This window comes from Desmodus rotundus, chromosome 2 (genome assembly GCF_022682495.2).
Source record: "Desmodus rotundus isolate HL8 chromosome 2, HLdesRot8A.1, whole genome shotgun sequence".
Taxonomy (NCBI): Eukaryota; Metazoa; Chordata; class Mammalia; order Chiroptera; family Phyllostomidae; genus Desmodus; species Desmodus rotundus.
In genome coordinates, this window is record NC_071388.1 from 91,127,110 (window position 1) to 91,153,527 (window position 26,418).

General features: G+C 36.7%; 1 protein-coding gene across 5 annotated transcripts in view; it reads right to left on the reverse strand.

Moving 5' to 3' along the window:
* SPICE1 (spindle and centriole associated protein 1) overlaps positions 1-26,418 on the reverse strand; it is a 108,849-nt gene that overhangs the window by 6,305 nt on the left and 76,126 nt on the right. For all 5 annotated transcript variants that reach the window (XR_008426147.1, XM_053918354.2, XM_045185861.3 and 2 more), the window contains 7 exons: positions 14,528-14,670; positions 13,862-13,999; positions 13,233-13,498; positions 11,632-11,763; positions 8,098-8,242; positions 6,776-7,000; positions 1,599-2,089 (listed from right to left, as the gene is read on the reverse strand). Coding sequence is in view for 4 of the 5 variants with exons in the window: in XM_053918354.2 (XP_053774329.1) it covers positions 1,599-2,089; positions 6,776-7,000; positions 8,098-8,242; positions 11,632-11,763; positions 13,233-13,498; positions 13,862-13,999; positions 14,528-14,670 (1,540 nt within the window). In the remaining variant the exon portion in view is untranslated. The remainder of the gene's footprint in view (positions 1-1,598; positions 2,090-6,775; positions 7,001-8,097; positions 8,243-11,631; positions 11,764-13,232; positions 13,499-13,861; positions 14,000-14,527; positions 14,671-26,418) is intronic.

A 26,418-nucleotide genomic window follows, 5' to 3' on the forward strand; every position in this document is an offset into this window, starting at 1 on the left:
CCCCAGGCCACTTTTGGTCCAAGACATATGATTCAAGACAGCTGGTGACTGGAAAGGCATACGGGGGGGGGGAACTACCCAAGGAATAATAATATAAGTTTAATTTGAAAATTCCTGAAATATAAGTGTCATTCTTAATTATTTCATTTAACTGAACATGTCCCTTTGGTGGGGGGCAGGGTGGAACAATCTCTAAAAGAAATCAGTAATGTGTAGCTTATGCCCAGTAGTTTAAAAAGAGGTAGGCAAAACATATGAATTAAAGATCATTTTGCAATTCTGGTAACAAAAAGGGCAGTAGTAGATTGTCCTCTGTAGCCTGATCCATATACTAATTAGAAAAGGAGGCAGACTCAACTTTTAACTCTGTTGCCTTTTTTAAACTGAAAAGTTGCCTGTTTCAAATAATCTTTAAAACTCTGCAAAAATAGAAATGTTTCCAATGACTCAAAGTTGAGACAGTTTATACTTACATCTGTAATGATGGCTACTGCCCACTCCTAATACTCCTTTCTGGCTCCTCTTCTGCCAGTCCCTCCTGACATGCCTGCCCCTCTTGCCCTTACTGCCCAGGAGCCAGTGCTGACAGACGCAGCCCTTATCCCCAAACCTCAGTACTCTCCATCTCCTAACCTTCCTCTTGGAAGCGCTCTATCCACCACTCGTGAAGTCCTTATCAAAGCAATTACCCCTGGAACTTCTAACCCAAGATGCTTGCCAGCTCCTTCCCCCTGCTCACTGTCCTGGCCCCTCTGAGAAGCCTGACAGGAGCCACTCTAGGTCGTAAAGAAGTAAAAGGAAGCCTCTCCCATCACTGGGACCAGCGTGAGGATAGAGGTTATAAACTCTCCCCAGTTGGAGCTTAGGATCCCCTTTCTCTCCACAATCAAGGAAATGAAGGTTTAAGTTTCCAGGTTAGCCCACAGTTCACTTAACTTACAAACTTACTGCACCACAATACGCAGACTTTTGCTACACAGAGTACAATCCTTGGACCGGCATCATTTGGGAACTTACCAGAAATGCACAGGGCCTACCTCAGACCTACTCAATCAGAAAAAGCCTTTTGGCAAGATCCCCAGATGTTTCATACGTACAGTGCATTAAAGTCTGACTTTAAAAATCCTTTAAAATAATTTCTATAGGAAAATGCATTATGTGTCCTAAAAAATTAACTACTCATGAGTTGAGCTCAAGTCAACTACACATAATTCTTTTTTATGAGTCCCTTTAAAAATAAAAATGCTTTCAATTAAACTGCAGTTGTGTGGAAAATTTTTAAGTCATATTAATTCCACATGTTATATTTAAAACTTTATTCCTAGCTTAATTTTGGCTTTGTTATGTATTTTACTTTTATCCTATTTTCCTCATTCATTCGTCTTTCTTTATTTTATGTTGTCCTCTGTTATCATATGTGAGATATAAACAGACAAATAACTTCTACTTATTTTGTGATAAGGACATGACAAAGCATAAGCCATCTACTAGCAACCTCAAAGATATCCAGGACCGCTTCCGGAAAGAAGTCCCTTAAGATGCTCCAGCAATGTACCTAAATCCCTAAATGTCCGTGCGGAGCCTTAACCGGTACTCACAGCAGTCACGTTGCTTGAATGACTTGCCTCTTGTTTGTTTAACTCCCGAAGTCCATCCCCTTGCTCTCCCCCTGGCCCAATAATATTATTCAGATGTGCCTTGATAGCTGAATTCTGCAATGTCAGCTCAGCAATTCGTGCCATGATGTCCTTTCTTTGTATTAATGCCTCCTTTGTTCTAAGCTGTTGTCCATCCCCAAACATCAGGGGCTCTTCTGAGAATGCGGGGTTCCTGGGCAGCTGAGTGTTTGCAAGAGAGCTGCGCAGGGGCTGTGAGAGGTTAACAAAAGGAGCCTGGGTTTTGCTCTCCAAATCTTCCCCCATGTGAGAGACCCTCCACCTCTGAGTGAAGAGATGACTCTCTTCACTGCAATTCTGAATGTCTGTGTTAGTTGGTAAGGTCTTCTTTTCCCAATTTTGATCCTTCTCAATTACTTCCACAGTTGGAGGAATTCGTGGAGCAGGACGAGTTTGAACAGTCCTCCTCAGTACTGTAGATAAAATTTAAAAATAACAAACATGCATTATTTAGCTATAGATTAGCACTATTATCATCTCATTAGAACAGAGGTGGCAAACACAAGGCCCGTGGGCCGAATCCGGCCCTCCACCTTGTTTCATCCCGCCCAGCACCTTGTTTCTACCCGGCAGCAGCACCAAGCTCTCCTGTTAACTGTTAAGGAGTAGTTACATTTATACAGTCCTAAAATTACATTCAGCCCTTTGAAGGCAACCACGAGGCTGATTTGGCTCCCAGTGAAAATGAGTTTGACACCCCTGCATTAGAACATCATGGTAGAGAAGTATTTCAACAGAAGGATTTGGTTTCTAAAGGTCTAAATCATTTTAATAGGAAATATACCTGCAATCCACCTCTAACAATCAAGTGCAGACTTTGATATTCCTTAAAGCTTTATCAGTATGCTTGTGAAAAACCACCTGCCAAGTTCACATTTTAACATGTGTATTAACTCATACCTGGGAATCTTGGGGATGGGAACAGTATAGATAATAATGTAAACTGAGGATGGTCAGAAAAGGCATCTCTGAAGAAGTAAAATTTTTAAATAATTATATTGTGGCAAAAAGTAGAGCAAAGTACCTTACAGGGAGAGAACAACATGTGTGAAGGCCTCAAAATAGGAAAGAGCAAAGAAAGGTGGCCAGTCTAGCTGTCGCATAGCAACAAAGGAAAACTGGCAAAACATGAGATTGGAGACGTATGCAGGGTCCATTTCTTGGAGAGCTTTTTAAGCCATGTTTGGAATTTTCTAATTTAATCCAAGAGCAATGAGACCTGGAGAAGGTTTGGCAGTGACTCAATTTACATTTCTTAAATGCTGTGGATAATTGGAAGGTCCAGGAATGGAAGAGACCAGTAAGCAACTGTGGTGACCTACAAGAAAGATGATAGTAGCTTTGAGTAAGGTATGTTCCATTTTGAACATGCTAAGTTTAAGTCTCCTTATAACCCATTCATATATCTATCCAAGCAGAAGGATGCATGAGTTGGAAACTCAAGAGACATCTGACTAAGATCCAAAACTGGAAGCTTCTGGCTTATGGGAAGTATTGGAAGCCATGAGAATGAATGAGATTACCTAGAGAGAAAGAATAGAGTGAGGAGGGAAAAAAGAACAGTTCCTAGACCTGACGAGCTTCACATTTAGAGTCAAGTAAAGGAGGAGAAGCAGGCAAAGCAGATGGAAATGAAGCAGCCAGAGATATTAAAATGTGTTAATTATGGAGACCACCTCTAGATAAACAGAAATCAAATTGGGATCAAAATGATTGCCACTTGGGGCAGGCCTGGAGGTGGGAGAGGAAGAGAGCCTTGTATGTATTTTCTTTTTACCATATGCAAATAGGAATTTGAATTAACTCTTTAGAATAAGGAATGGAATATAAGAAAATGAAAACAGCATATATATACTACTCTTAATAGCCTACTTTTATTGTATTTTTTATTGCCATTTATCCCCCTATGCCCTCTCCCACTTCCACCCACCATTAAAGGAAAGTAGAAATAAATCAGTAGCTAAAGAAAATATTTATGATGGGAAATTCTAGATATGGGAGATATTCTCTGATATGGTAGCCTCTGGGCCACATGTGGCTATTCATATTCAAATTTAAATTAATTAAAATTAAATAAATTTAAAATTCAGTTCCTCAATCACACTAGCCACATTTCAGGTGCTCGGCAGCCCCAGGAGGCTGTGGCTACCTATTAAACAGAGCGGATATAGAACATTTTCATCACTACAGAGAGTCCCACTGGACAGAGTTGTCTGGAACGTAACTGACCTCTGATGAAGGGCCCTGTGTATCTCCCATCTTTATCCACATGTTCAGTTTTACTGAACAGTTCTTTACATGTGAGAATTCTAAACAAGATGCTGAAAATACGATAAGAAAACTTCATTTCAGAATACCTATTCAAGGATGGGTCTAACCGCACACTCTAAAAGCAACGTGCCTTGTGATTTTTCATGTAAAACCCACTGAAAATGCTAACAAAACGTCTACAAAAACATAATTTGCTTTAATCAACATTTAGTATATTTTAAATCAGTACAAATATTTATAGTAATTGTTTCTTTTTAAAAATGTTAAGATAGTTTAGTATCACCAGTGAAAAACAATTTACAGTATCTCTAAAGAGATCATTAGACAAGCCTTTTAAAGCTATGTAAACATTTGAAAACTTAATTTAAGAAATGAAAATCTAACCTGAACAGAAATCAGATTTGATGTATTTCCCAAGTCTAGCCAGAGTTAATGATAACCTCTAGTCTTCTAAAGAGGAAATATGGAATCAAAGAATTACAGAGCTGGAGGGACCTCAAAAATAAAGGACACCCTCTCATTTTAGAGATAGGAAAACTGAAGTCTAGAAAAGGCACAGAAAATGCCAGCCCCGTGCTTACAGCTAGTCATTGAATAGGTGACCGTGGACCGGCGCTCTGACACTCAGCCCAGCCCAGTCTCCCTACACCACACAGATCTGACGGGCCCTACATCTGCATTATAAATGCCAAAACAAATTTTATAATAGCAAAGATTTGTCCTTTTCTTTAACCCCTTATGCCCTTTTCAGACCCTCTGTTGGAAACATATATCAAAGTACAGAAGATCTGACAAACTTTATACTTCTTAATGACAATAAATGATATCCTTCTATTCTTCTATATAAGAAAATAAACATTCTTTTTAAAGAAATAAAAATTTAGGCAAATCAGGGTGAAGTAATATTTTTCTAAAAACTTTGCATGAGAGTCTAAAGTAGTGTTTTGATTGAAGAACTCTTTCAAAAGGAAATGAAAGCTATAGCTCCATAAAAATGCATATGTAGGCAAGTAAATATAATTTTCCAAACAATGAAGCAGTCCACGGAACTTCTGAAGACCGCCCATGAACTCTAAGTTAAGAGGCTGTGAGCTAAGGGCCCTTTTGGCTCCCTGAGCAGCACCTTGGCACCAGCAAGAACAAGCACCTTAGGAAAGGGGTGAAAAAGGGAGCCAAGAACGCCCTGGCCAGAGGGGCACAAGTGGAGGGTCGACCCGTACACCAAAAGGCTTATGAGTTCAGGGCACAGGCCTAAGTTGAGGGTTTGATTCCTGGTCAGAGCACATATAGGAGGCAACTGATTAATATATGTCTCTCTCTCTCTCTCTCACCCTCTCCTCCCCCTCCCTGCCTCTAAAATCATAAACATATCCTCAGGTGAGGATTTAAAAAAAAAAAGCAGGGGGAGCCAAGAAGAAGGTGGTTGATCCTAGAAAGATTGGTAGATTGGTTTGATGTGGAACCACCAGCTATGTTCAATATAAGAAATATTGGAAAACACGAGTCACGAGAATTCAAGGAACCAAAATCGCGTCTGATGGTCTCGAGAGTCATGTTTTTGAAGTGAGCCCTGCTGATCTGCAGGATGAAGGAACTGTATTTAGAAAATCCAAGCTAACTACTGAGGGCAGTTGGGGCAAAAACTGCCTGACTAGTTTCCACGGCACGGGTCTTACCCTTGACAAATGTGCTCCACGGTCATAAAACAACAGACCATGACTGAAGCTCCTGCTGCCATTTAACCAAATAACCATTTGGTTATTTGGTTAATCTATTCTGTGTTGGTGTTACTAAAAAACGCAACAGTCAGATTCAGAAGACCTCTTATGCTCAGCATCAACGGGTCTACCAAGTCCGGAAAGAAGATGGATAGAAGTCACGGCCTCAGAGTGCAGACAAATGGCCTGAAAGAAGTGGCCAGTCAACTGGCTCCAGATAGCGCGGCAAAGGCACAGAAAGGCTTGCCCATCTATTTATCTGCTTCCTGATGTCTTTGTTAGAAAAGTGAAAATGCTGAAGAAGCGCAGGTTTGAATCGAGAGAACTCGTGGAGCTTCACAGTAAAGGCAGCAGTTCTGGTAAAGCTACTGAGGATGAGACAGGTGCCAGAATGGAACGAGCTGACGGATATGAGCCCCCAGTCCAAGAATCTGTTTTAAATTCAGACTTTTAACGGTGACAAATAAAAAATCATATTTGTGATTTAAAAATAAGAATCTGTGAGCTAGGTATTAACAACAATCTTTTGAAATTTTATTTAAAACTCTATACTATATGCTGCAAAAGTGACCCTAAAGCATTTTTTTTTTCTAAAGCAATTTTTAATTGTCTATAGGCTTTCATTATAAATTTCCCTCACCTGACTAAGCTAAAAAGTTTTGATGAGAAAGAGGTTAATAACCAGATCTGACTTACAAAATCTTTTAGGTCATAGTTCTCACCTTTCCTTGGTTAAACTTTCATTACTCTTTTGAGAACAATCTCCTCTTGTTTCTTACTCCTTCCTCTGCTCCCAGACCATAGGAACAAACGGGATTCCCTCTACTCCATGTTTTAATGCTCAGAGCATTAGTCCCTTAATTTGAGCATAATATTTATAATTTCTTTTTTTTTCTAATGGAGCAGATATACAATGAAATTCAATGTCATAGTTCACCATAGGTACAACATACATAATGTAAACCACCAATCTTCCTTCAACTTAAAGGATATATGTGGTAATCAATATCTTTTTAAATTCTGTTTATCGGGTAATAATGAACACAATAGAGTATGTGTATGAAGCATAAAAGAACGACTGCCACATAACTTTAGAGGAAGCCTGCTCACCGTCCTGCAGAGGAGAGAACTCCGAGTTGCTCTTCTGCCTGGGCGGCGTTAACAACACAGCCGGCTCAAATACACGGGCTGGAAAACTGCTGGCCAGATTCACACTATCTGGGGGGTTTGGCACCTGTGACAGTTTAACAGGCAAGTCTTCCTGTGGGAAATCAAGCACTTCTTCCCCTCTGAACGTCAATGGCATGGCGACATTAGCATTTACAGCCGAACCCTCTGAAGAAGATGAGAGGTTATTAGTACTGAAAGGAACTATGGGCACATTTCAGGTATATATATTTAAAGCATTTTCATAGAGGGCAAAATCAGGTGGCCTCTCGAGCCTTCACTTTTTAGGCCCCATCTTCCTTCAGCAGTAACTCACAGGCAGGGCTCCTGTGGGGCCAGCGCTGGGAAGAGGTGGCCGGTTTTGAGAAAGTGCTGTGGGCCTCTAGCCCTTGAAGACCCCCCCTAGCCACAGAGTTTATCTCATGCAAATTATATTGCAGTCAGCCACTTCTCGGAATCCCTCCCTAGAAAACACTCTTAAAAAGCCAGGGGGGAGTGGGGAGGGGACAGTGAGGAGAGGGGTTTCCAGGAAAGACTATGAAGGTCACATTGACAAAATCAAGGGGGAGGGTGGAGGTGGGGGAGGGAGGTGGGTTCAGCTGGGGTGGGGTGGAGGGATGGGGAGAAAAGGCACACAACTGTAATTGAATAACAATAAAAATTTTACAAAATGTTAAGAAAAAACCCAGCACTTTCCACACAGATATACTCATCAAAGCACTACTTACAAGTAAAAAACATGAAAAAGCCTAAGTGTCCTAATCAACTTATCTCATACGATGGCACAGCAGGTGAAAAAAGGCTTTCAAAACATTACCCAAAATAAACAAAAGTTATGAATCTCCAAAGCTCAGTGTTTTGTTTTTCCCAAGACCATTTGTCTTCGCCTGAGCCTGGGGCACTATGATTAAAAGTATTGGCACTGAGTACTTCCCACTGGTCTAGGAAGCTAGTTCTGCTACTTTCGATTTGTGTGACTGCTAAGTCACCAACCCTTGCTAAACCCAAGTTTTCTCATCTAAAAAATGGGGATAACAACAACATCTACCTCATAAGACTGTTATGATGATTAATTGAGATAATACATGTAAAACACTTTAAAAGTATCTGGCATAGAGCAAGTATCCAATAAATATTAGTGGCAATTGTAATAGTGATAATGCTGTACATGCATAAATAGCCGATAACCCCATATAAGTTTACAGTTTTGTTTGTTTACTCTATAAGTATTTTATTTCCAATTGGCGATAATGAGACCTACTCACCTGGATTATCCATAATTCTACCTGTGGCTCCCCTTTCTGTTGCCAGACTTTCTTTGTTGTTATTTATCACAGGACAGCTCTTCATGGCGTGTGTGAGCGATATGAGTTGCTCATCTGTTGTGACCATATACTGCTGAAGTCTCGCCTCGAGAAAAAGGAATGACATAACATTACTGGCATACCAGACATCAAGTCATCACCTGGACTTGTATAACTACATCATTTTAAATACTCGAGGAATTTCTGACTTTCGTTCAAATACTAAAACAATACATTCATAAGAATACATAATTATAAATATATTAAAAGTCCCATGATGAAGGAATTGTTAAATAATTATGGAATATTATAATTAACAAATACACTGCCATAACAAAAAGAATTAACCTTTTTATAGGGCTTTTGACTTACAAAACCTTTTATATAGATGATACTGACGGACTCTCAAGCTACCCCAAGAGACAGTTATACCAGATGGGGGGGAACTAAACAGAATATTACACAGGCATTTAAAATAAAAAACATAAACTATAAACATTTATGGTTGTGTACATAATGTTAAGACAAAAAATATACATATCTCTCTCCAAGATGTACAGACATTTGATAAAAGTCAAATGTTATCAGAAGTCAGACACATTATTATTAGGACTACTGAATGAAATATACTAAACATTATTGTATCAGTCTAAATTTTCCCCAAATTCCTCTCTCATATATCCAATGACATATGTACATATCTCCATCCAGAGAGAGGCTTCTCAAACTTAAAATGTACAAAGCCAAACTCCTCCTGAAGACCCCTGCCTCATCAATAACAGCACCACCCTTCTGACTGCCCAGTCCAAAACTTTGGAATCGCCCTGTACTCTTCTCCTCTTACATCCTCTCCTTTACCCCATATCCAAGCCATCAGCAAATCCTACTGGGGGCCCTCAAAATATATTCAGAATGTGGTCACTTTTCACCACCTCTCCTTCTTTTAACCTAGACCAGGCTGCCAAGTCTCACCCGAGTTTCTCCAACGACTCCTGTCTCTAATACACTGCTTCTGTGAGTAACCACCTGTAGTCCAGTCCTACACTGTTCTCAACTAGACGGACGCACCTGGGGCAACAGCGTGACCTCGCAGGGGCACCACGGGACATTTTAAATTTTCAAGGGCAACACAGATGTTCAATATCTGTCAGGCACCAGTGAACTACTGCTTTGAGGCAGTTCACAGATTCTATGTTAGATCACGATATATTCCTTTTGATGATGTCGTATCTTCACAAAGCTGGGTTTTAGTAGTTGTGCTAAAAAGCAATACTGCATAAAAATAATTATGGAATGGAAATAAGAGTGACGGTGTCCAATATGATTCCAAGCTTTCAGAAGCTCTGCAGTGCCCAACAGGTGTACATATTCCATTAGTAAATAATTGTGGTTACTTAATTGTGAACAAAAAAGTATGATTTTTTCCATCAATTTACGTCCTAAGACATAAATGCTTATTGTTTGAACCTAATTAAATAAATGGAACTGTTGGGTATTTCTTTTGGCCTAGGGGTATCTTGAGACACTAAAGGCACAATAAACCAAGAAAGGGCAGAGATCTCTGATCTGGTATTGACATACTAGCCCAAACTGATCCTCTTAAAACCTACATAAGATCATGTCTTTTCTCTACTCAGAACCCTTCGGTGATCTCCCATCTCACTCAGCATAATAGCCCAACTCCTTACCCAGCCTACAAGGCCACACGTGACCAGGCTTATCCACTCTTGTATCCCACTACTCTCTCTTTCCCACATTCCACCCCTACTGTACTGGTCTTCTTTCTGAGCTCAACAGCCACACTCCCACCTCAAGACCGTTGCAGCTGTTGTTCCTCTGCTCAACTGCTTGTCTCTCGGCTATCCGCATGCTCGCATCCTCACGTCTTTCAGGCATTTACTCAAATGTCACCTCCTCAGGTAGGCATGGTCCATTCCATTCACAACTTCCCATCAGAGGCTCTTCCTATGCCTCTTACCTGCTTTATTTTTCTTTACAGTGCATATCGCCATCACCATTTAACTTACAATATACTTCACTTTCTCTTCTTTAAGATTTATTTAGAACATAAGCTCGATGAGGGCAAAGATTTCTTTTTTGTTCACTACTGTATTTCTTGTACCTAGGACAGTGCCAGGCCCATAGTAGGTGCTCAATAAAAATTTGTTGGGCAAATTACTAAATTTTAAAACTGCCCATCTTCCCAGGAGAATTGACCATATATGTTCACTATACTACTTCTACATGAATGTTCATAGCAGTGTTATTCATTCATAAAACACAAAAAGTGGAAACAAATCAAATGTCCATCAACTCAAGGATGGATATGCAAAATATGGTATTGCTATATAATAGATTATTGGGTGATTAAAAAAATGAAATGCTGATACATGCTACAACATGGATGAACCTTGAAAACATTGTACTAAGTAAAAGAAGTCAGATGCAAAAGACCACATATTACATGATTCTCTTTATATTAAATACCCCAATGAGGCAAATCTATAGAAACATAAAGTAGATTTGCAGTTGCCAGGGGCTGGAGGGAGAAGAGCATGGGGGGTGACTGCTAACGGGGTTTCTCTTTGGGGCGATAAAAACGTTCTGGAATTAGGTAATGGTGCTGGTGTACAACTCTGTGAATATATTACAATTCATCGAATTGTACACTTTAAAGGGAGAATTAAATGGTGTGTGAACTATGTGTCAATTTTTTATTATCACACAATTTATATCTACTGTCCATTTACATAAACACAACTTGTCTACTAACTATTGTTTTTATAGTCTCTTTTGGCTGATAAATAAAAGTTGTAATAACTACCATTTGAGAACAAAAAGATGAACGAAATGTCTCTGTCCTCAGGCAGCTCACAGTTTTGGCGGCAGGTGCACATGTGTGTAGCACAACTTGGTGACTACAAAGAGAGCAATATCCACAGAATATCAAAGGCGCACAAAGGAAAATATTTAATGCAGCATGGAGGCAGGAAGGTTTTCTAGAAGAAATATGTATACTTCTTTTTCAAAAGGAGTAATTAGCCAGACAAGTGGTAAAGAGGACTCATCTAATAAATAGGAAGTCACTATAAACAAATTTAAATGTCATATGATTGCAGAAGGGTTCCTCAAATGTTATCCTCTACTATTTTGAAATTAAAAGTAGCTATCATAACACTCATTAAACATTTTGAATAAACTACTATAATATTGGTAGTTATCATTTAAATGTAGATTCTATATTCATCACTATTTAGTATGTTTCTTAAAAACAGTAGACTTATTTTATACAACTCTTGTAATTCAAGTTTCTACAATAGTACCTCCAATATAATCGATGGCCAATAAAAACTACTGTTGATGATAACAAAGAAGTATACGTAACCCTGTCAGCACAACTAAACCAAAGGCAAATAGAAGGACTCTCATACATTCTTAAAGATGTTTTATACTATATTACTGAACAGACAAAAGTTTGGGATCTTATCTGAGTACCTGGGTAGCCGTATTTTCTTCTCTAAGATGCAGAATTTCAGCTGTCAGAGCATCAATGAGCTCTCGATGATCACCTAATACTTGCTCCAGTTTCTGCCTTGTCTCAACTTCTTTACGCAGTTGCAGCTCACTCTACCAAAAACAAAAAACAAAAAACAAAAAACAAATAAACTTCCATCAATAGCATCACATATTGAAAACTAAAAGTTTCTACCCAAAGTTGTCAAAGAAGAGAATACTTACAAAGTATATATTATGTGACAGTAATTAGAGTCAGTGTATTTATTAAAAGGTTTATATTTCATTAAAATGTGATATTTTATCCTCTTCCGTTCTTTAAAAAGAACACAATAAACAGAATGGTATGTAAAATTAAATAACTATAATTTTGTAGAAGAAAGTAGGAAGAAGTACATATAACATTGCTTGCACATACGCAGACCAGCTCTAGAAGGACGCACAGGTGTAGGTGTGCGTCCTAACAACTGATAGTTGGCTACCAGGAAGCAAACAGGTTAAATGGAAGTTAGGGGTGGGAATTAGATTTTTCATCATACACCCTTCTGTATTTTTGAATTTCATAGCATGTGAATATATCACCAGTTTGGGAATTAAGTCTGCTAAAAATATAATTTAAGATAAATGACAACAGGTTTAAATGGTTGACCTTTGTAAAGCAAGTGGTTAGCTAAAAAGTACATGTTTCTAAGCCTGTAATACTTTCAGAAAGCCAAAGGTACACTCCTGGAGATTCCTGACTTGAGGGTGGAAGAATGTTAAGACTTTCGTAAGTCTGACACTACAACAAATCTTCCACTAAAAAGCAATTTTACAAAGAGAGCTCCAGAGAAATTAAAACCTCTGAATTAAAGAGGTGAGTCAACTTTTTAAATAAAATTTTCTCATATATTTTATCATATTTTATGTTTAACAAATTTAATACATAAAAAGTTTAAATAAATTATTTTAAAAGATGAACTATATAACTAACTCTAATTCCACCACATTCTGAGGACCAATTATTATTCACAAGTGAATTAAAGAAACAATTCTTGCTTGTCTTATAAATTATTTCACAACAATAAAATGTCTCCCACTAAGATGCTGAAGCAAAGCCCAAGTGACCGGTCATACAGATGACATGAAGAATTTTCCCAGACTCTGTCTACAGATAACAGGCATGCTGCTCTGCAAACTGAACTAAAGTGGGAGTAGGAAGGGGGGAAGCAGTACAATGAGGACACATTTAGTAGTGCTACTTAATCTATAACGGCTGAACAATAATATTCAGTATTAGCACAAGATTGTTCATTTATAGTGGATTTACTTTCCTAATTATATTTTACTAAAGCTCACATTAAAATCAACATCACTTCCCTGAGCATGTGTCTACATGCTAGATGATACACGAATCAGCATGTAGAGGGAAATTCAGAAGATACCTTTACTGAAGAAAATCGAAAACTGAGGTATTTTAAACAAAGCTAGTCAAACCTGACTATACTTTATTTGGAAGTTGCAACCAATTAAGTACAGAGGGGAAATCCCACACCTTTCCTCCAGTGCTCTGAAGAAAGATTCTAACAGCCTCATGCTCTTACCTCTTTAAGGTACCGAACCAGGCGACAGAGGGAGCTCACCAGCGACAGAGTGAAGCCTGTGAGACCCTGACTGCTCTGCGGTTCCTTGACCTCACGACCCGTCGATCGCTCATACTCTTCCATTTCATACTCCACTTCATGTATCATGTGTTTGAGGACATCCAGGCTGGGATTATTGGCATTCGATAAGTCTGTGGAAGCTGTGCTAGCTGATAACATGTTTTTCTTCTGCTTCGAAGGAACACGCAACTCTGGTTTTCTTTTCACTGACAATGATAGAAATCATTCTATTTCAAGATCAGGAAAATTACAATAGAAAACTACTAGAAAAACCTTTGGCTGTTGTTTACAGTTTATAAAAGGTTTACAGAAGTTATCACCATTTTCTCACAAAAATCTATAGAGTTTAAAGCAGGTTTACACTATTTATAAGGAATACACTAGAACCATCTTTCTACAGAGTTACATGGGATAAAAGGAGGCATTTCTTAGCTACCACTCAACAAATTCTTACTTAGCTAGATCCAACTGGATGAGTTTAAAGGAAAAAACATTTACTAAAACATTAAGATAGTTCTATGAAGTTACATGTTTAATAATTCATCTTTTGGTAAATGAAAAGACTCAACCTTTATTCAATGGCTGTTTTTGCTTCCTCACGTTCAGCACTTGTCCCACAACATAGCTCGAGGCCACAGACTCAGTGGATTCCTCGGGCTGAAGCCTGGTGTGGATTCTCTTAACTGTATTGGTAGCATTCAGAGCAGCTAAAACAAAGAATAGTTCCATTTTTTATTTTTTTTTTATTCAGTTACAATTGTCTGCATTTTCTCCCCATCCCTCCACCCCACCCCAGCCAGTTCCACCTCCCTCCCCCACCTCTACCCTCCCCCTTGATTTTGTCCTTGTGTCCTTTATAGTGGCTCCTATACACCCCTCTCCCCACTATCCCCTCCCCACTCCCCTCTGGCTATTGCAAAAAAAAAAAAATCTACAAGTTAGAAAAGTGATTTCTAATTGTTCTTGGCAGGGGTCATCCAAGTAATGTCTTGTATCATATAATGTGGTATAAAATAAATTGTATTCCTGTGTGTGGGGGGGGGGGGGGGAAGAATAGTTCCAGAAGTACCTCAGGTGAAATGTTTAAAGCATTTCAATTGGCAAATCAATCAGTATCTTATTTAGGCTATGACAGTCAAAATTTAATTAACTCTTTTAAAAATTACTGTGTTCAAGAAATAACATAATAAAATAAGCTATTACCCTGTGAGAAATAATACAATGGGAAAATATACCTTTTTGTCCCTCTGATGGAGAGGCAGATGATGGAGTTTCTGGAGGGCTTGATATTTGTGACTGTGTTGCTATTTTATGCTGAATATCAGTCCACAGTTTATTAATTAACTCAGAATTATCTTCTTTTAGTTGGTGAAGAAACCTATAAATTATGAGGCAACAGCTATATTAGAATTAATAAGTGCTAGTTAGACTGTTCAACTGTTTACATGTTGGATTTGAAGAAACTTTTTATAATTCAAAATCAAAGAAAAAAATCTATTTTGCTTTAACTTATAAGACAGAGGGCTAAAATGCCAGTCTTCTTAGTGTTAGGAGGAATCATTCCATCTCTCCCAGTTCCCAGTCTATGTTGGCATAAAAATGAATGCAGCACTGATACATCTACAACCTAACACATGGATGAATCTCGAAAACATGCTAAGTGAAAGACACCAGACACAAAAGACCACATGATTCTATACATATGAAATGTCCAGAACAGGCAAATCCACAGACACAGAAAATAGACTAAACTAATAGATTAGATGGGGCTCAAGAGTTTTGGAGGAAATGGGGGTTTGACTGTTAAAGAGTTTGAGGTAACTTTTAGGGGTAATGCAAATGTTTTAAAGTTGATTGTAGACTGCACAATTCTGTGAATATACTAAAAATAATCAAATATCACACTTTAAATGGGCGAACTATGTGATATGTGAACAAATAAAGCCATTACCAAAAAACAAACCAACCAACCAGGACAAGCAAAACCTTCTTTGGTGGCTCCACAAACCTCATCCAAATGAAGTTGCTATCAAGCAACCTCCAGGCAGCACAATGAACACTAGTTGCTATGAAGTCTATTAAGCAAAAACTCCGTAATGTAGTCTAGTCACAGGGAGACTCCTCTGTAAGACAGTGCTAGGTCTAAGTCTAAACTTCAGGACGAATACTAAGATAAGTGTTGGAATGAAATTTCTGTACAAATTGGGAAAATCCAAACTAGTATGAACTCACATTTCTGTCTCAAATGCTTAAGAGTCAGGTTACATGAAATAATAACAAAAAGAAAAAATACAATACTATCTATGGTAGACTTAAGAATAATCCCCCACACCCGGCTGGTGTCGCCCAGTGGATTGAGTGCCAGCCTGCAAACCAAAGGGTTGCTGGTTCGATTCCTGGTTGTGGGCCACATCACCATTTGGGGGTGTGCGAGAGGCAACAGATTGATGTATCTCTCTCACATCAATGTTTTTCTCCCTCTCTTTCTCCCTCCCTTCCCCTCTCTCTAAAAGTAAGTAAAATCTTTTTTTTTTTTTTAAAGGAAGACGAATCCCCCAAAGTTACCTACAACCTAATCCCTGGAACCTGTGTTAGGTTATCTGACCAAAAAGGGATTTTGCAGTTGTGTACATCCATACAAAGGCAATATAACAATGGCGATATATTTATAAACCTAAATCAAATGGATAAGTTCCTAAGAAAATATAATTTACCAAAATTGACTTGAGTAAAAATAGAAAATTTAAATTGAAAGATTTCAGCTAATGAAAATTCACCCACCCCTGTCCCCCAAAAAGCAGAAGAAAACTATAACACAAAACTTTAAAAATATATATATATATATTTAAACAAGTATTTGGATATATATATATAAATCTTGAATCAGAAAATCGAAAATTAAGACAAAAGAAATGGGTTAAAACCGGGAAGAAATAAAGCAAAAATTGATTAAACTCAGGAAGTACATCCAAGAAAAAGAAAAACTACCTCAGAAATAAATAACAAATTACAATATGTTCAATGGAAAACTGTTAAATAAACATTTAATAATGAACACTGATGAATTATAGGAAAACAACAAAAAGATTAAAAATAAGATTAAGAAGAATAAAAATGGTTATAAAGTACTTGAAATGAAAGACAGAAAAGATAAAAAGAAAAAAAGAGTACCTGAAAAAAAAAAGAAACCAGTTATATAGAACTAATTTAAAACTATAAACCAAAACTTTCAAAAAAAAAGAAAAGAATCCATATATGAATGGGCTAACTGGCTTGAACTGACCTGGAAAGGTAAACTCTAAGGCATAACTTAGCAATATTTAAATTTTAAGGATAAGGGAAATAGAATTTAAATATAAATGCAAAGGAAATAAAATATAAATGCTAATAAATTAAAATATAAAGTTAAATATCAAGTCACTAGATGAAAGTGTCAAATTATTTCAAAGGACAAGTAATCCTGACCAGTGTGGCTCAGCTGGGTGTCATCCTGGAAAGCAAATGGTCACCAGTTCGATTCCTGGTCAGGGCACATGCCTGGGTTGCAGGTTCAAGTCCCCAGCAGGAATGCACAAGAGGCAACCAACTGATGTTCCTCTCTTGCATTAATGTTACTCTCCCCCTCTTTCTCCCTCCCTCACCTCTCTATAAAGTACATAAAATCTTTTTAAAAATAATAAAATAAAATAAAACAAAAAGGCAAGAAAATTATCCTACAATCAGACTTCTCAAAGGCAACATTCAAAGTAAATGAAGAGTGAAGTAGCTTTTTCAAGAAAGTTAAGGAGGTAAAAATATGAACCAAAGAATTTATATCCAGCTAAGTTGTCTATCAAGTATCAAAGCTATAGAAAAACTCTGAAACTTATAAGAAATCAGGGAATACTATATTCAAAAATCCCATAAACTTTATCTGAGAGCTCCAACGAAGAGTTAATTAGGGAAGTGTCATAAAAGGACTGAGATGAACATTTAATATATTTACTTATAGCTCTAAGATTAAAACAAATATGGGATACAGAGGACATTAACAACATATTGAAGTGGATCTTGTGGATATACATTTAGAACTTTATACCTTATTAATAGAGAATACATCTTCTCAAGTATACCCATGGAACATTCACAAAACTTTGATATATTAGGTCACAAAGAAAACATCATTAAGTTCCACAAGTAAAAATATTACAAACCACTCTAAATGTAATGTAATTAAACTAAGAATAATAAAACAAAACAACAAAGAGGTTTTTCTGTGTGGAAACATTTTTTAAAAAACCTATTAAACAACTGTTAAGTAAAAGGGAAAAATATAAACTAAAATTACTTAATTTCTAAAATAAAAAAACACTATGTATTAGAATATACAGTATACATTAAAAGTAGTGTTTAGAGAAAAATTCAGAACCTTAAAAATGTTTGTCAATTAAGAATAAACAAATGAAAATAAATTCCCAACTCAAAATACTAGAAAAAAAGGAAACCAAAAAAAAAAGACAAGAAAATAAAGACAAAAACAAAAATTGATGATAAAGAAATCAGAAAATGGTAGCTCTAATTAATAAATCAAAATCCTAGTTCTTTGAAAATTTAACAAAGTACACAAACCACTAACCTATTTTAACAGGGGGAAGGGGAGCGAGAAGAAATGATGAGGGAGAGATAAGCACTAAAACAGAAAGCATTTTTTTGCAGTATAGAGATTATTCACACACCTCTATGTCAATATATTGATAAACCCAAATAAAATCATTAAGATCCTAAGAAATCATAATTCACCAAAACTGGCTAGAGTAGAAATACAAGGTTAAAATAATCCCATTTCCATAGAATAAATAAGTTATTAAGGCATTTCCTCACCATAAAAGCACCAGGCTCAAAGAGTTTCACAGGGGAATTCTACCTAATCTTCAAACAACAGATAATCCCAATGCTACATAACCTGTTCCAGTACTTAAAAATTAGAACCTTATATTCTTCTTATGAAATCAGGTATATCACCGTTACTTCAATCTGATATTCTCAAACTTAAAAATTACAGACAATCACTTATGAATATTAATGCAAAATAGTAAGTAAAATATTAATAAACAATATCAACACTACAATAATTAAAAGTAATATACCATGGCCAAGTGTAATTTATTTCAGGAATGCATGGATAGTTCAACACAAGGAAATGCGTAATATAATGTATCATATTAACAGATTATCTCTATAAATGTTGAAAACAAAATTCAGTACTCAATCTTGTTAAAAAATGTCAACAAAACAGTAATTGATAGATATTTCCTTAGGACTGTTTTTTTTAATAACCCTCAGTATTAAAGTCAGCATCTTACTTAAAAGAAAACAATAGTGTCATTTTCACAGATCAGGACCAACACAAGAATGCCCACTACCTCCAGTGTTACTTAACACTTCCTGTAGCTACTGCAATATACAAAAGAACTTCAACTAGAGGCATAAGACTTAGGAAAAAAGGAAAACTAGATCATTTGCTGGTAATATAATACAATACCTAAAAAACAAAGAAATAAACCCTGAAAATCATTGCTAACCTAACTCAATTAAAAGTCAATAAGGTAGCAGGATATTAAGATAATACACTGAAATCAACAGCCTTCATAAACATAAACAATAACTAGTTAGAAGGTATAAGGGAAGAGAAAACCCCATTTAAGGGTAACCAAAAATATATGATACATAGGAATAAATGTAACAAGAAATGAGCAAAACCTGTATGGGAAAAACTTCATTAAAATACTCTTCAAAAACAAAAAAGTTGACTACCAAATGGAAAAACATTCCTTGTGCTGGAATAGTAAAACAACATAATAAAGATATCTGTTCTCTCTAGTTAATTTATTAATATAACAAAAATACCAGTAACCTTTTATTAGCTGTATAAGTTGACACCAAAGTTCATACAAAAAAGTAAACATGTTACAATCATTAAGGGGCTTCCAGTAAAGATGGAGATGTAGGTAAACACTTTGTCTCCTCAGGCAACCACAAGAAAAATCACAAATAACCTCAAAACAAAAAACACTCAGAGCTGCCAGAAAATCAAACTGTATGGAAGTCTGACAACCAGGGATTTAAAGACAAATTCATCCAGACAGGTAGGAGGGGCAGAGACAGGGAGTTGAGAAGGAGAGGATATGGTGTGGCACAGAGCGTGGCAGTGGCAGTGGAAGGGCAGTCCCACATTCACCTGTGGTGAATAAAAACTGGGAGGGATACCTTGGAGTGAGCGAGGCCAGAACATGCAACCCCGGGTTTCAGCATGGGAAGATGGAGACTCACAACTTCTGGCTGTAAAAACCAGTGGGGGTTGAGCCAGCATAAGAAATTGCTGGTTTCTCAGGAGAGTCTGTTTAAAGGGCTTCCTGGACTTCCAAAGCCCCTCCATGGGGCTTTGAACATATGCAAATCCACCCACCCTGGGAATTGCCACCAGGGCAGCAGCCAGAAGGGTACCAGTTATATATGGAAGTTGGTGAAATGACTGGAAATGGTGCAAGTGCCAGGCAAACACCCAGAAGCTAGGTAGTGGCATTATCCCCTCTCCGACCCCTCCCCCTCACAGAGCCACAAAGCACTGAAGTGGATTGACCTGCCCTGGCAATTACCTAAGGCTCCACCCGGCACAACTTAACAGGTGCGTCAAGACACAGAGTCAAAGCAGCTCTACCTAATACACACAAACAAACACGTGGAGGCTGCCAAATTGAGGAGACAAAGAAATATGGCCCAAATGAAGGAACAGAACAAAACTCCAGAAAAAGAACTAAATGAAACAGAGATAGCCAACCTATCAGAAGCGAAGTTCAAAACACTGGTGATTAGGATGCTCAGAGAACTCACTGAGTACAATAAAACCATAAGGGAAGAAATGAAAGCTACACTAAGTGAAATAAAGAAAAATCTACAGGGAACCAACAGTGAAGGGAAGGAATCTGGGATTCAAATCAATGATTTGGAACATAAGAAATAAACAAACATTCAACCAGAACAGAATTAAGAAACAAAAATTCAAAAATATAAGAAGATTATAAGAGAACTCTGAGACATCTCCAAATGTGCCAACATCTGAATCATAGGGATGCCAGAAGGAGAAGAGGAACAGCAAGAAACTGAAAACTTATTTGAAAAAATAATGAAAGAAAAATTCCCTAATTTGATGAAGGAAATAGACATACAAGTCCAGGAAGCACAGAGAGTCCCAAACAAGTCAGACTCAAAGAGGGATACACCAAGACACATCATAATTAAAATGCCAAAAGTTAAAGACAAAGAGGCAACCTTAAAAGCTGCAAGAGAAAAGCAAAGAGTTATCTACAAAGGAGTTACTGTAACACTATCAGCTGATTTCTCAAAAGAAACTTTGCAGGCAAGAAGGGACTGGCAAGAAGTATTCAAAGTGATGAAAAGCAAAAACCTACAACCTAGATACTCTATCCAGCAAAGCTATCACTTAGAATGGAAGGGCAGATAATGTGCTTCCCAGACAAGGTAAAGCTAAAGGAGTTAATCATCACCAAGCCATTATTACATGAAATGTTAAAGGGATTAATTTCAGAAAAAGAAGATAAGAACTATGAACATTAAAAGATAACAAACTCATAATTATCAATAACTGAATCTAAGAACAAAAATAAAAACAAAAACTAAGCAAACAACTAGAATAGGAACAGAATCATAGATACAGAGTTCATGTAGAGGGTTATCAGCTGGGAAAGGTAAGGGGAAGAATAGGAAAAGGTACGGTGAACAAGGAGCACAATGGGAAGGTACAGGATAGACAGGGGGAGGTTAAGAATAGTATAGGAAAGGGAGAAGCCAAAGAACTTAATAGGCATGATCCACAGACATGAACTAAGGGGGAAATTGCTGGAGGGTAGAGGGTACTGGGCAGAGGGGGTCAAAAAGGGAAAAATTGGGACATTTGTAATAGCATAATGAATAAAACATACTTTAAAAAAGAATCATCAAGAAAACTCTAAATAAGGCTATTAGTAAAGTCTATCAAAACACTACCAACTCTCTCTACTTAAAACAGATAGCACTGAAGCCTGACTGGAGAAACAAAGTCGGTAGACTAGAACAGAAGTCCAGAAACAGATCCAAGCACATATGGTAATTTATGTGTACAGGTAGCATCTCAAATCACTGGGGCAAAGACGGTCTTTTAATAAATGGGTTTGGGACAATTCAATACCCATTCAGAAAAAGATAAGACTTAGATCCATACCTCATACTATATACCAAAATTAACTCTAAATGATTCAGAGAACTAAATGTAAAAAATAAAACATATCAGTATTAGAAGAAAACATGGGCGAATTCCTCTATAACTGGTTTTAGAAAAAAGTTACAGAGTATGATTCAAGATACACATGCAAAAAAATAAGAATAATAAATTCAAACTAATATATATATTTAAAATCTTTTACCCAGTAAAAAAAAATGTCAGCAAATTCAAAAGACAAAAACAAACGGGGAGAAAATATAACATTATACTGGTAAAATACTAACATCCTCAATATGTAAAAAAAATGCTCACAAATTAAGAAATAAAGGACCAATATCCTAAAAGAAAAATGGCAAAAAGACATTAACAATTCATTGTAATGTCCCTTCTAAATATATATAAAAAAATTTTCCATTTTACTCAGCGGAGACAGTCAAAACTGTACTACGATACCAGTTCTCACCAATGAAATAAGGAAAAAACTGTCTCACAACATACTCTGGTGCAGGCATTCTTACATATTGCCAGTGGGAATGCAAAATACTACAACCCTCATACAGCAGAATTTGGCAATTTTTCAACAAAATTACACAGCATTTACCTTGAATCCCAAAATCCCACTCCTAACAATTTACTTAAACATGGACTTCCAATAATACAAAAATGCGTATTCACAAGTTATTCACTGCAGCATTTTTATAACTGAAAAGAATTGGAGACTACCGAAATGTTCATATACGTATAGGAGAGTGGTCAAATAAACCACACAGAATTTAGTGACATGCAGCTGCAGAAACAGAAGAAGGAGGAGGAGGGGGAGGAGAAAAGTAAGAGAGCTCTGTGAACTTAGAAACTGCTTAGGGGTGATTTCCAGAGTATATTCTTTAGTTATAAAAGTAAATATGGTACACTATCTCTTTTGTAAGAAAAAAATAGAAAATAATAAAAATATATGTCAACTTACATTTTAAAAAAGAAAAGGAAGAAAAAACTAATAAAACTGATTACCTACAAGGTAAGGGTAAATGGGAACTGAGTAGAAGGGATAGGGAATGGGTAACACTAATCTAAATATAGTTTTTTGTGTAGTTTTTTTCAAAAGGATGAAGGAAAAAATTAAATTTGAATACACATAGAAACAAATAAGCCTAATATATTCCAAATGAATAAAATAACCTTAAAAACATCAGCAAATAATCCTGAACTCTAGTTAGTAAGTTTACTTCTGTGGTAGTATGGGAGCAACAATTCCAAAACTATGTTTTATGTATTGCCAGATTGTATGTGATCAGATATATTGTGTCTGTTTTCAGACATGTTTTTCAGTATTAAAGAAGAGAGTTACAAGTATGATATGGCAAAGGCTAAGAAAGAGCCAATAGTATTAAACTGAACTTAGAGACACCAGTGTAAACTCGTGATTTATAGGGAGACAGACAAACAGATATTAACATGGACATGTAGGTAACTATCAGTGTGTGTGTGTGTGTGTGCACATGCATGTGTGTATGCACAGAAAGGGTGGGATGGCAGGGGCACTGAGCACACTAGTAACTAGACCATCGTCCCTAAATTCCCTTCTTCAATAAAATAAGCAAAGCTTCTTAAATAAATGGCTGATTACAGGGCAAGGGCAGAAAAATAGTATTATTAGTCTGAAAGATTTTGTTGTGCTAGAAATTAAGTTCTTAAAAAAATGATGGGGATAAGTCAAAAGGACACGGGAATGACTTCAAGAAGCTCCTATTGGCCACATATATGACAAATGAACATCAAAATAAATAACAGAAGAAATAAATTACACTCCATTGTAGAAATCTGGCAGACATCACTTTAACAAAGCAATCAAAGTTAATAGCACCAATAATGGGACCAATGATATTATTGCCTCCTGATGTAATGCGATGAGGACTTAGCATCGCTTCAGAGGTATTCCTGTCCAAAATCTATAACCTGTGCCAAATCCCAAGGAAATAACAGACGCAGCCAACTTAGAGGACATTCTATAAAACAATTGGCCTGTGGGTCTTCAAAACTGTAAATGTTATAAAAGACAAGGAAACACCAAAACGAAATTAAAGAAGTTTCTAGATTTAAGAAGATGAAAGAAACATGAAAACTAAATGTAGTAAGTGATCATGACTGGTTCTTAAAACACTAAAAAAAAGTGACCATAAATAATATTAAAGAGAAAATTGAAGAAATTTGAAGATCTACAGATTAGATAGCAGTATTGAATCAGTGTAATTAATCCATTGTGATCATTGCACTGTGATTGTGTAAATGAGTGATCGTGTTCTAAGGAAATATCCGCTCACATACTGAGAGATAAAAGAGCAAGAAGGACGCAGCTTACCCCCAAACATGTGTGTATGCATGTGTGGGCAAATACAGACAGAAAAATGATAGGGCAATACAATCACTGTTAACAATTAGTGAATCTAGATGAAAAGTATACAGGAATTTTTATATTGTTCTTACAACTTTTTTTCAAATTATATCTATCAAAATAAAAACTTCCCTAAAGTGAAAGTATACTTAAAACTAATTTAAAAAAAGAACATAAAACATAGTAAATGGCCTTGAATTTCTCAACAGAGGCCCTGGAGGCCAGAAGAGAATGGACTGATATATTCAAAGTGCTAAAAGAAGGAACTGCCAACCAGGAGTACCTCACCCAGCAAAGATGTCCTTCAGGAATGAAGGCAAGATAAAGACTTTTCCTAATAAACAAAAGCTGAGGGAATTCATCACTACTAAACCTGCCTGATAAAAAATGCTGATAGGAGCTCTTCAAGCTGAAAGGAAAAGACCCTAATTAGTAACATGAAAACATTTGAAAATATGCAACACACTGGTAAATGTAAGAATATAGTCCGATTCAGACCACTCTAATACTGTTATACAGTGGCATGTTAAGTACTTCACACTAGGATAAAGGTTAAAGAACAAAGGTATTAAAATAGCTATAGCTACAGCACACTGTTACATATATACAATACCAAAAGATAGAAATGGTGACATTAAAAACAAAAGGGGTGAGTAAAAGGATAGAGTGTATGCAATCAAAGTTAAGTTGTTATCAGCAGAAAATAGACTGGAATTAAAATAGACACAAAGACTGCCCTGGCCTGTGTGGCTCAATTGGTTGGAGCATCGTCCTGTAAACCAAAGGGCTGTTGATTCGATTCTCAGTCAGGGCACGTGCCTAAGTTGAGGGTTTGGCCCCTGGTCACGGCACATACAAGAGGCAACTGATTGATGTTTCTCTTTCACGTTGATGCTTCTCTCCCTCTCTCTCCTTTCCCCTCTCTCTATAAAAATCAATAAGCATGTCCTCAGGTGAGGATTTAAAAAAAAAATAGACATAAAGACCAATAGAACAGAATCAAGAGCCAAGAAAAAACCTTCACATAAGCAGTAAACTAATTTTTGACAAGGGGGAAGGATAGTTTCTTCAATAAAATAGTATTGATAAAACTGGATAAACAAGTAGAGAAGAACAAAATTGGATCCCTATCTTACACCACTTACAAAAATTAACTCAGAATGGATTAAAGGCCTGAAATGGTAAAATTCCTAGAACAAAACATAGGGAAAATCTCCTTGACATTAATCTGGCAACAATTTTTTATATATAATACCAAAACCATAAGCAACAAAAAGAAATAAGAGTGAGACTACGTCCAACCAAAAAGCTCTGCACAGCAAAAGAAGCAATCAACAAAATGAAAAGTCAACTTTTGAAATGGGAGAAAATATTTGTAAATCTTTTATCTGTTAAGGGGTTAATATTCAAAATATATAAGGAACTCATACAACAATAGCAAAAAGAAATAATTCGATTTAAAACATGGGCAGAGGCCTCCTTTATTTATCAAGCATAATATTACACACTAAAGAAGAGCAAATAAGAACTTTGTAGAATCCCATGGGACTTTGCTAAGAATGATCTTTGGAAATTAAAAAAGAAATGCTCTGAAAATTATCAGCCACCAAAACAGTGTTGTTGGCACTGTGTTTATAAGCATGGACCCCACACCCCCCGCTGGATTTTGTTTTGGGTTTTTTTTTCTCTTCTGGCTTTTTCATGTTACATCATTATCTGTAGTTATAGCTTATTTGTTTCACTTCCAAGTGTATCATGGCAAATGAACAGGGCTTTTGTTTGTTTGTTAATAATGTGCAAGGATTTGATTTAAAAAATGAAACAAAAGAACCCTTTAAACTTTGCCCTAGAATAAATAAAACTTAATTCATTTTCCTGCCAAAAAAAAAAAATTAGGCAGAGGACTTGAACAGATATTTTTCCAAAGATATGCAAATAGCCAACAGGTGCGTAAGAGGGTGCACAACATCACTAATCATCAAGAAGATATAAATCAAAACCACAACGAGATATCACTTCACCCTTTAGAATGGCTATCATGAAAAAGTCAAAGGGTAAAAAGCGTTGGTGATGATGTGGGGAAAAGGGAACTCTTGTGCACTGTTGATGGGAATATAAATGGTACGGCCACTATGGAAAATAGTACAGTGTTTCCACACATTGAGAAACAGTACAGTATTTCTCAAAACATTAAAAACAGAACTACCATATGATCCAGCAATTCCCCTTATGGGTATATAGCCAAATGAAAACAGGACCCCTGAGTTATCTGTATTCCCATGTTGATTGCAGCATTTTCAACAATTGCCAAGATGGAAATAACCTAAGTGTTTGTCAACAGATGAGTGAATAAAGATGTGAGACAGACAGACAGATACACACATACACACACACACACAATGAAATGTTATAGAGCCATGAGAAAAAAAAAAGAAATCCTACCAGAGATGTCTGGTCAAGATGGCAGCACAGGTAAACAT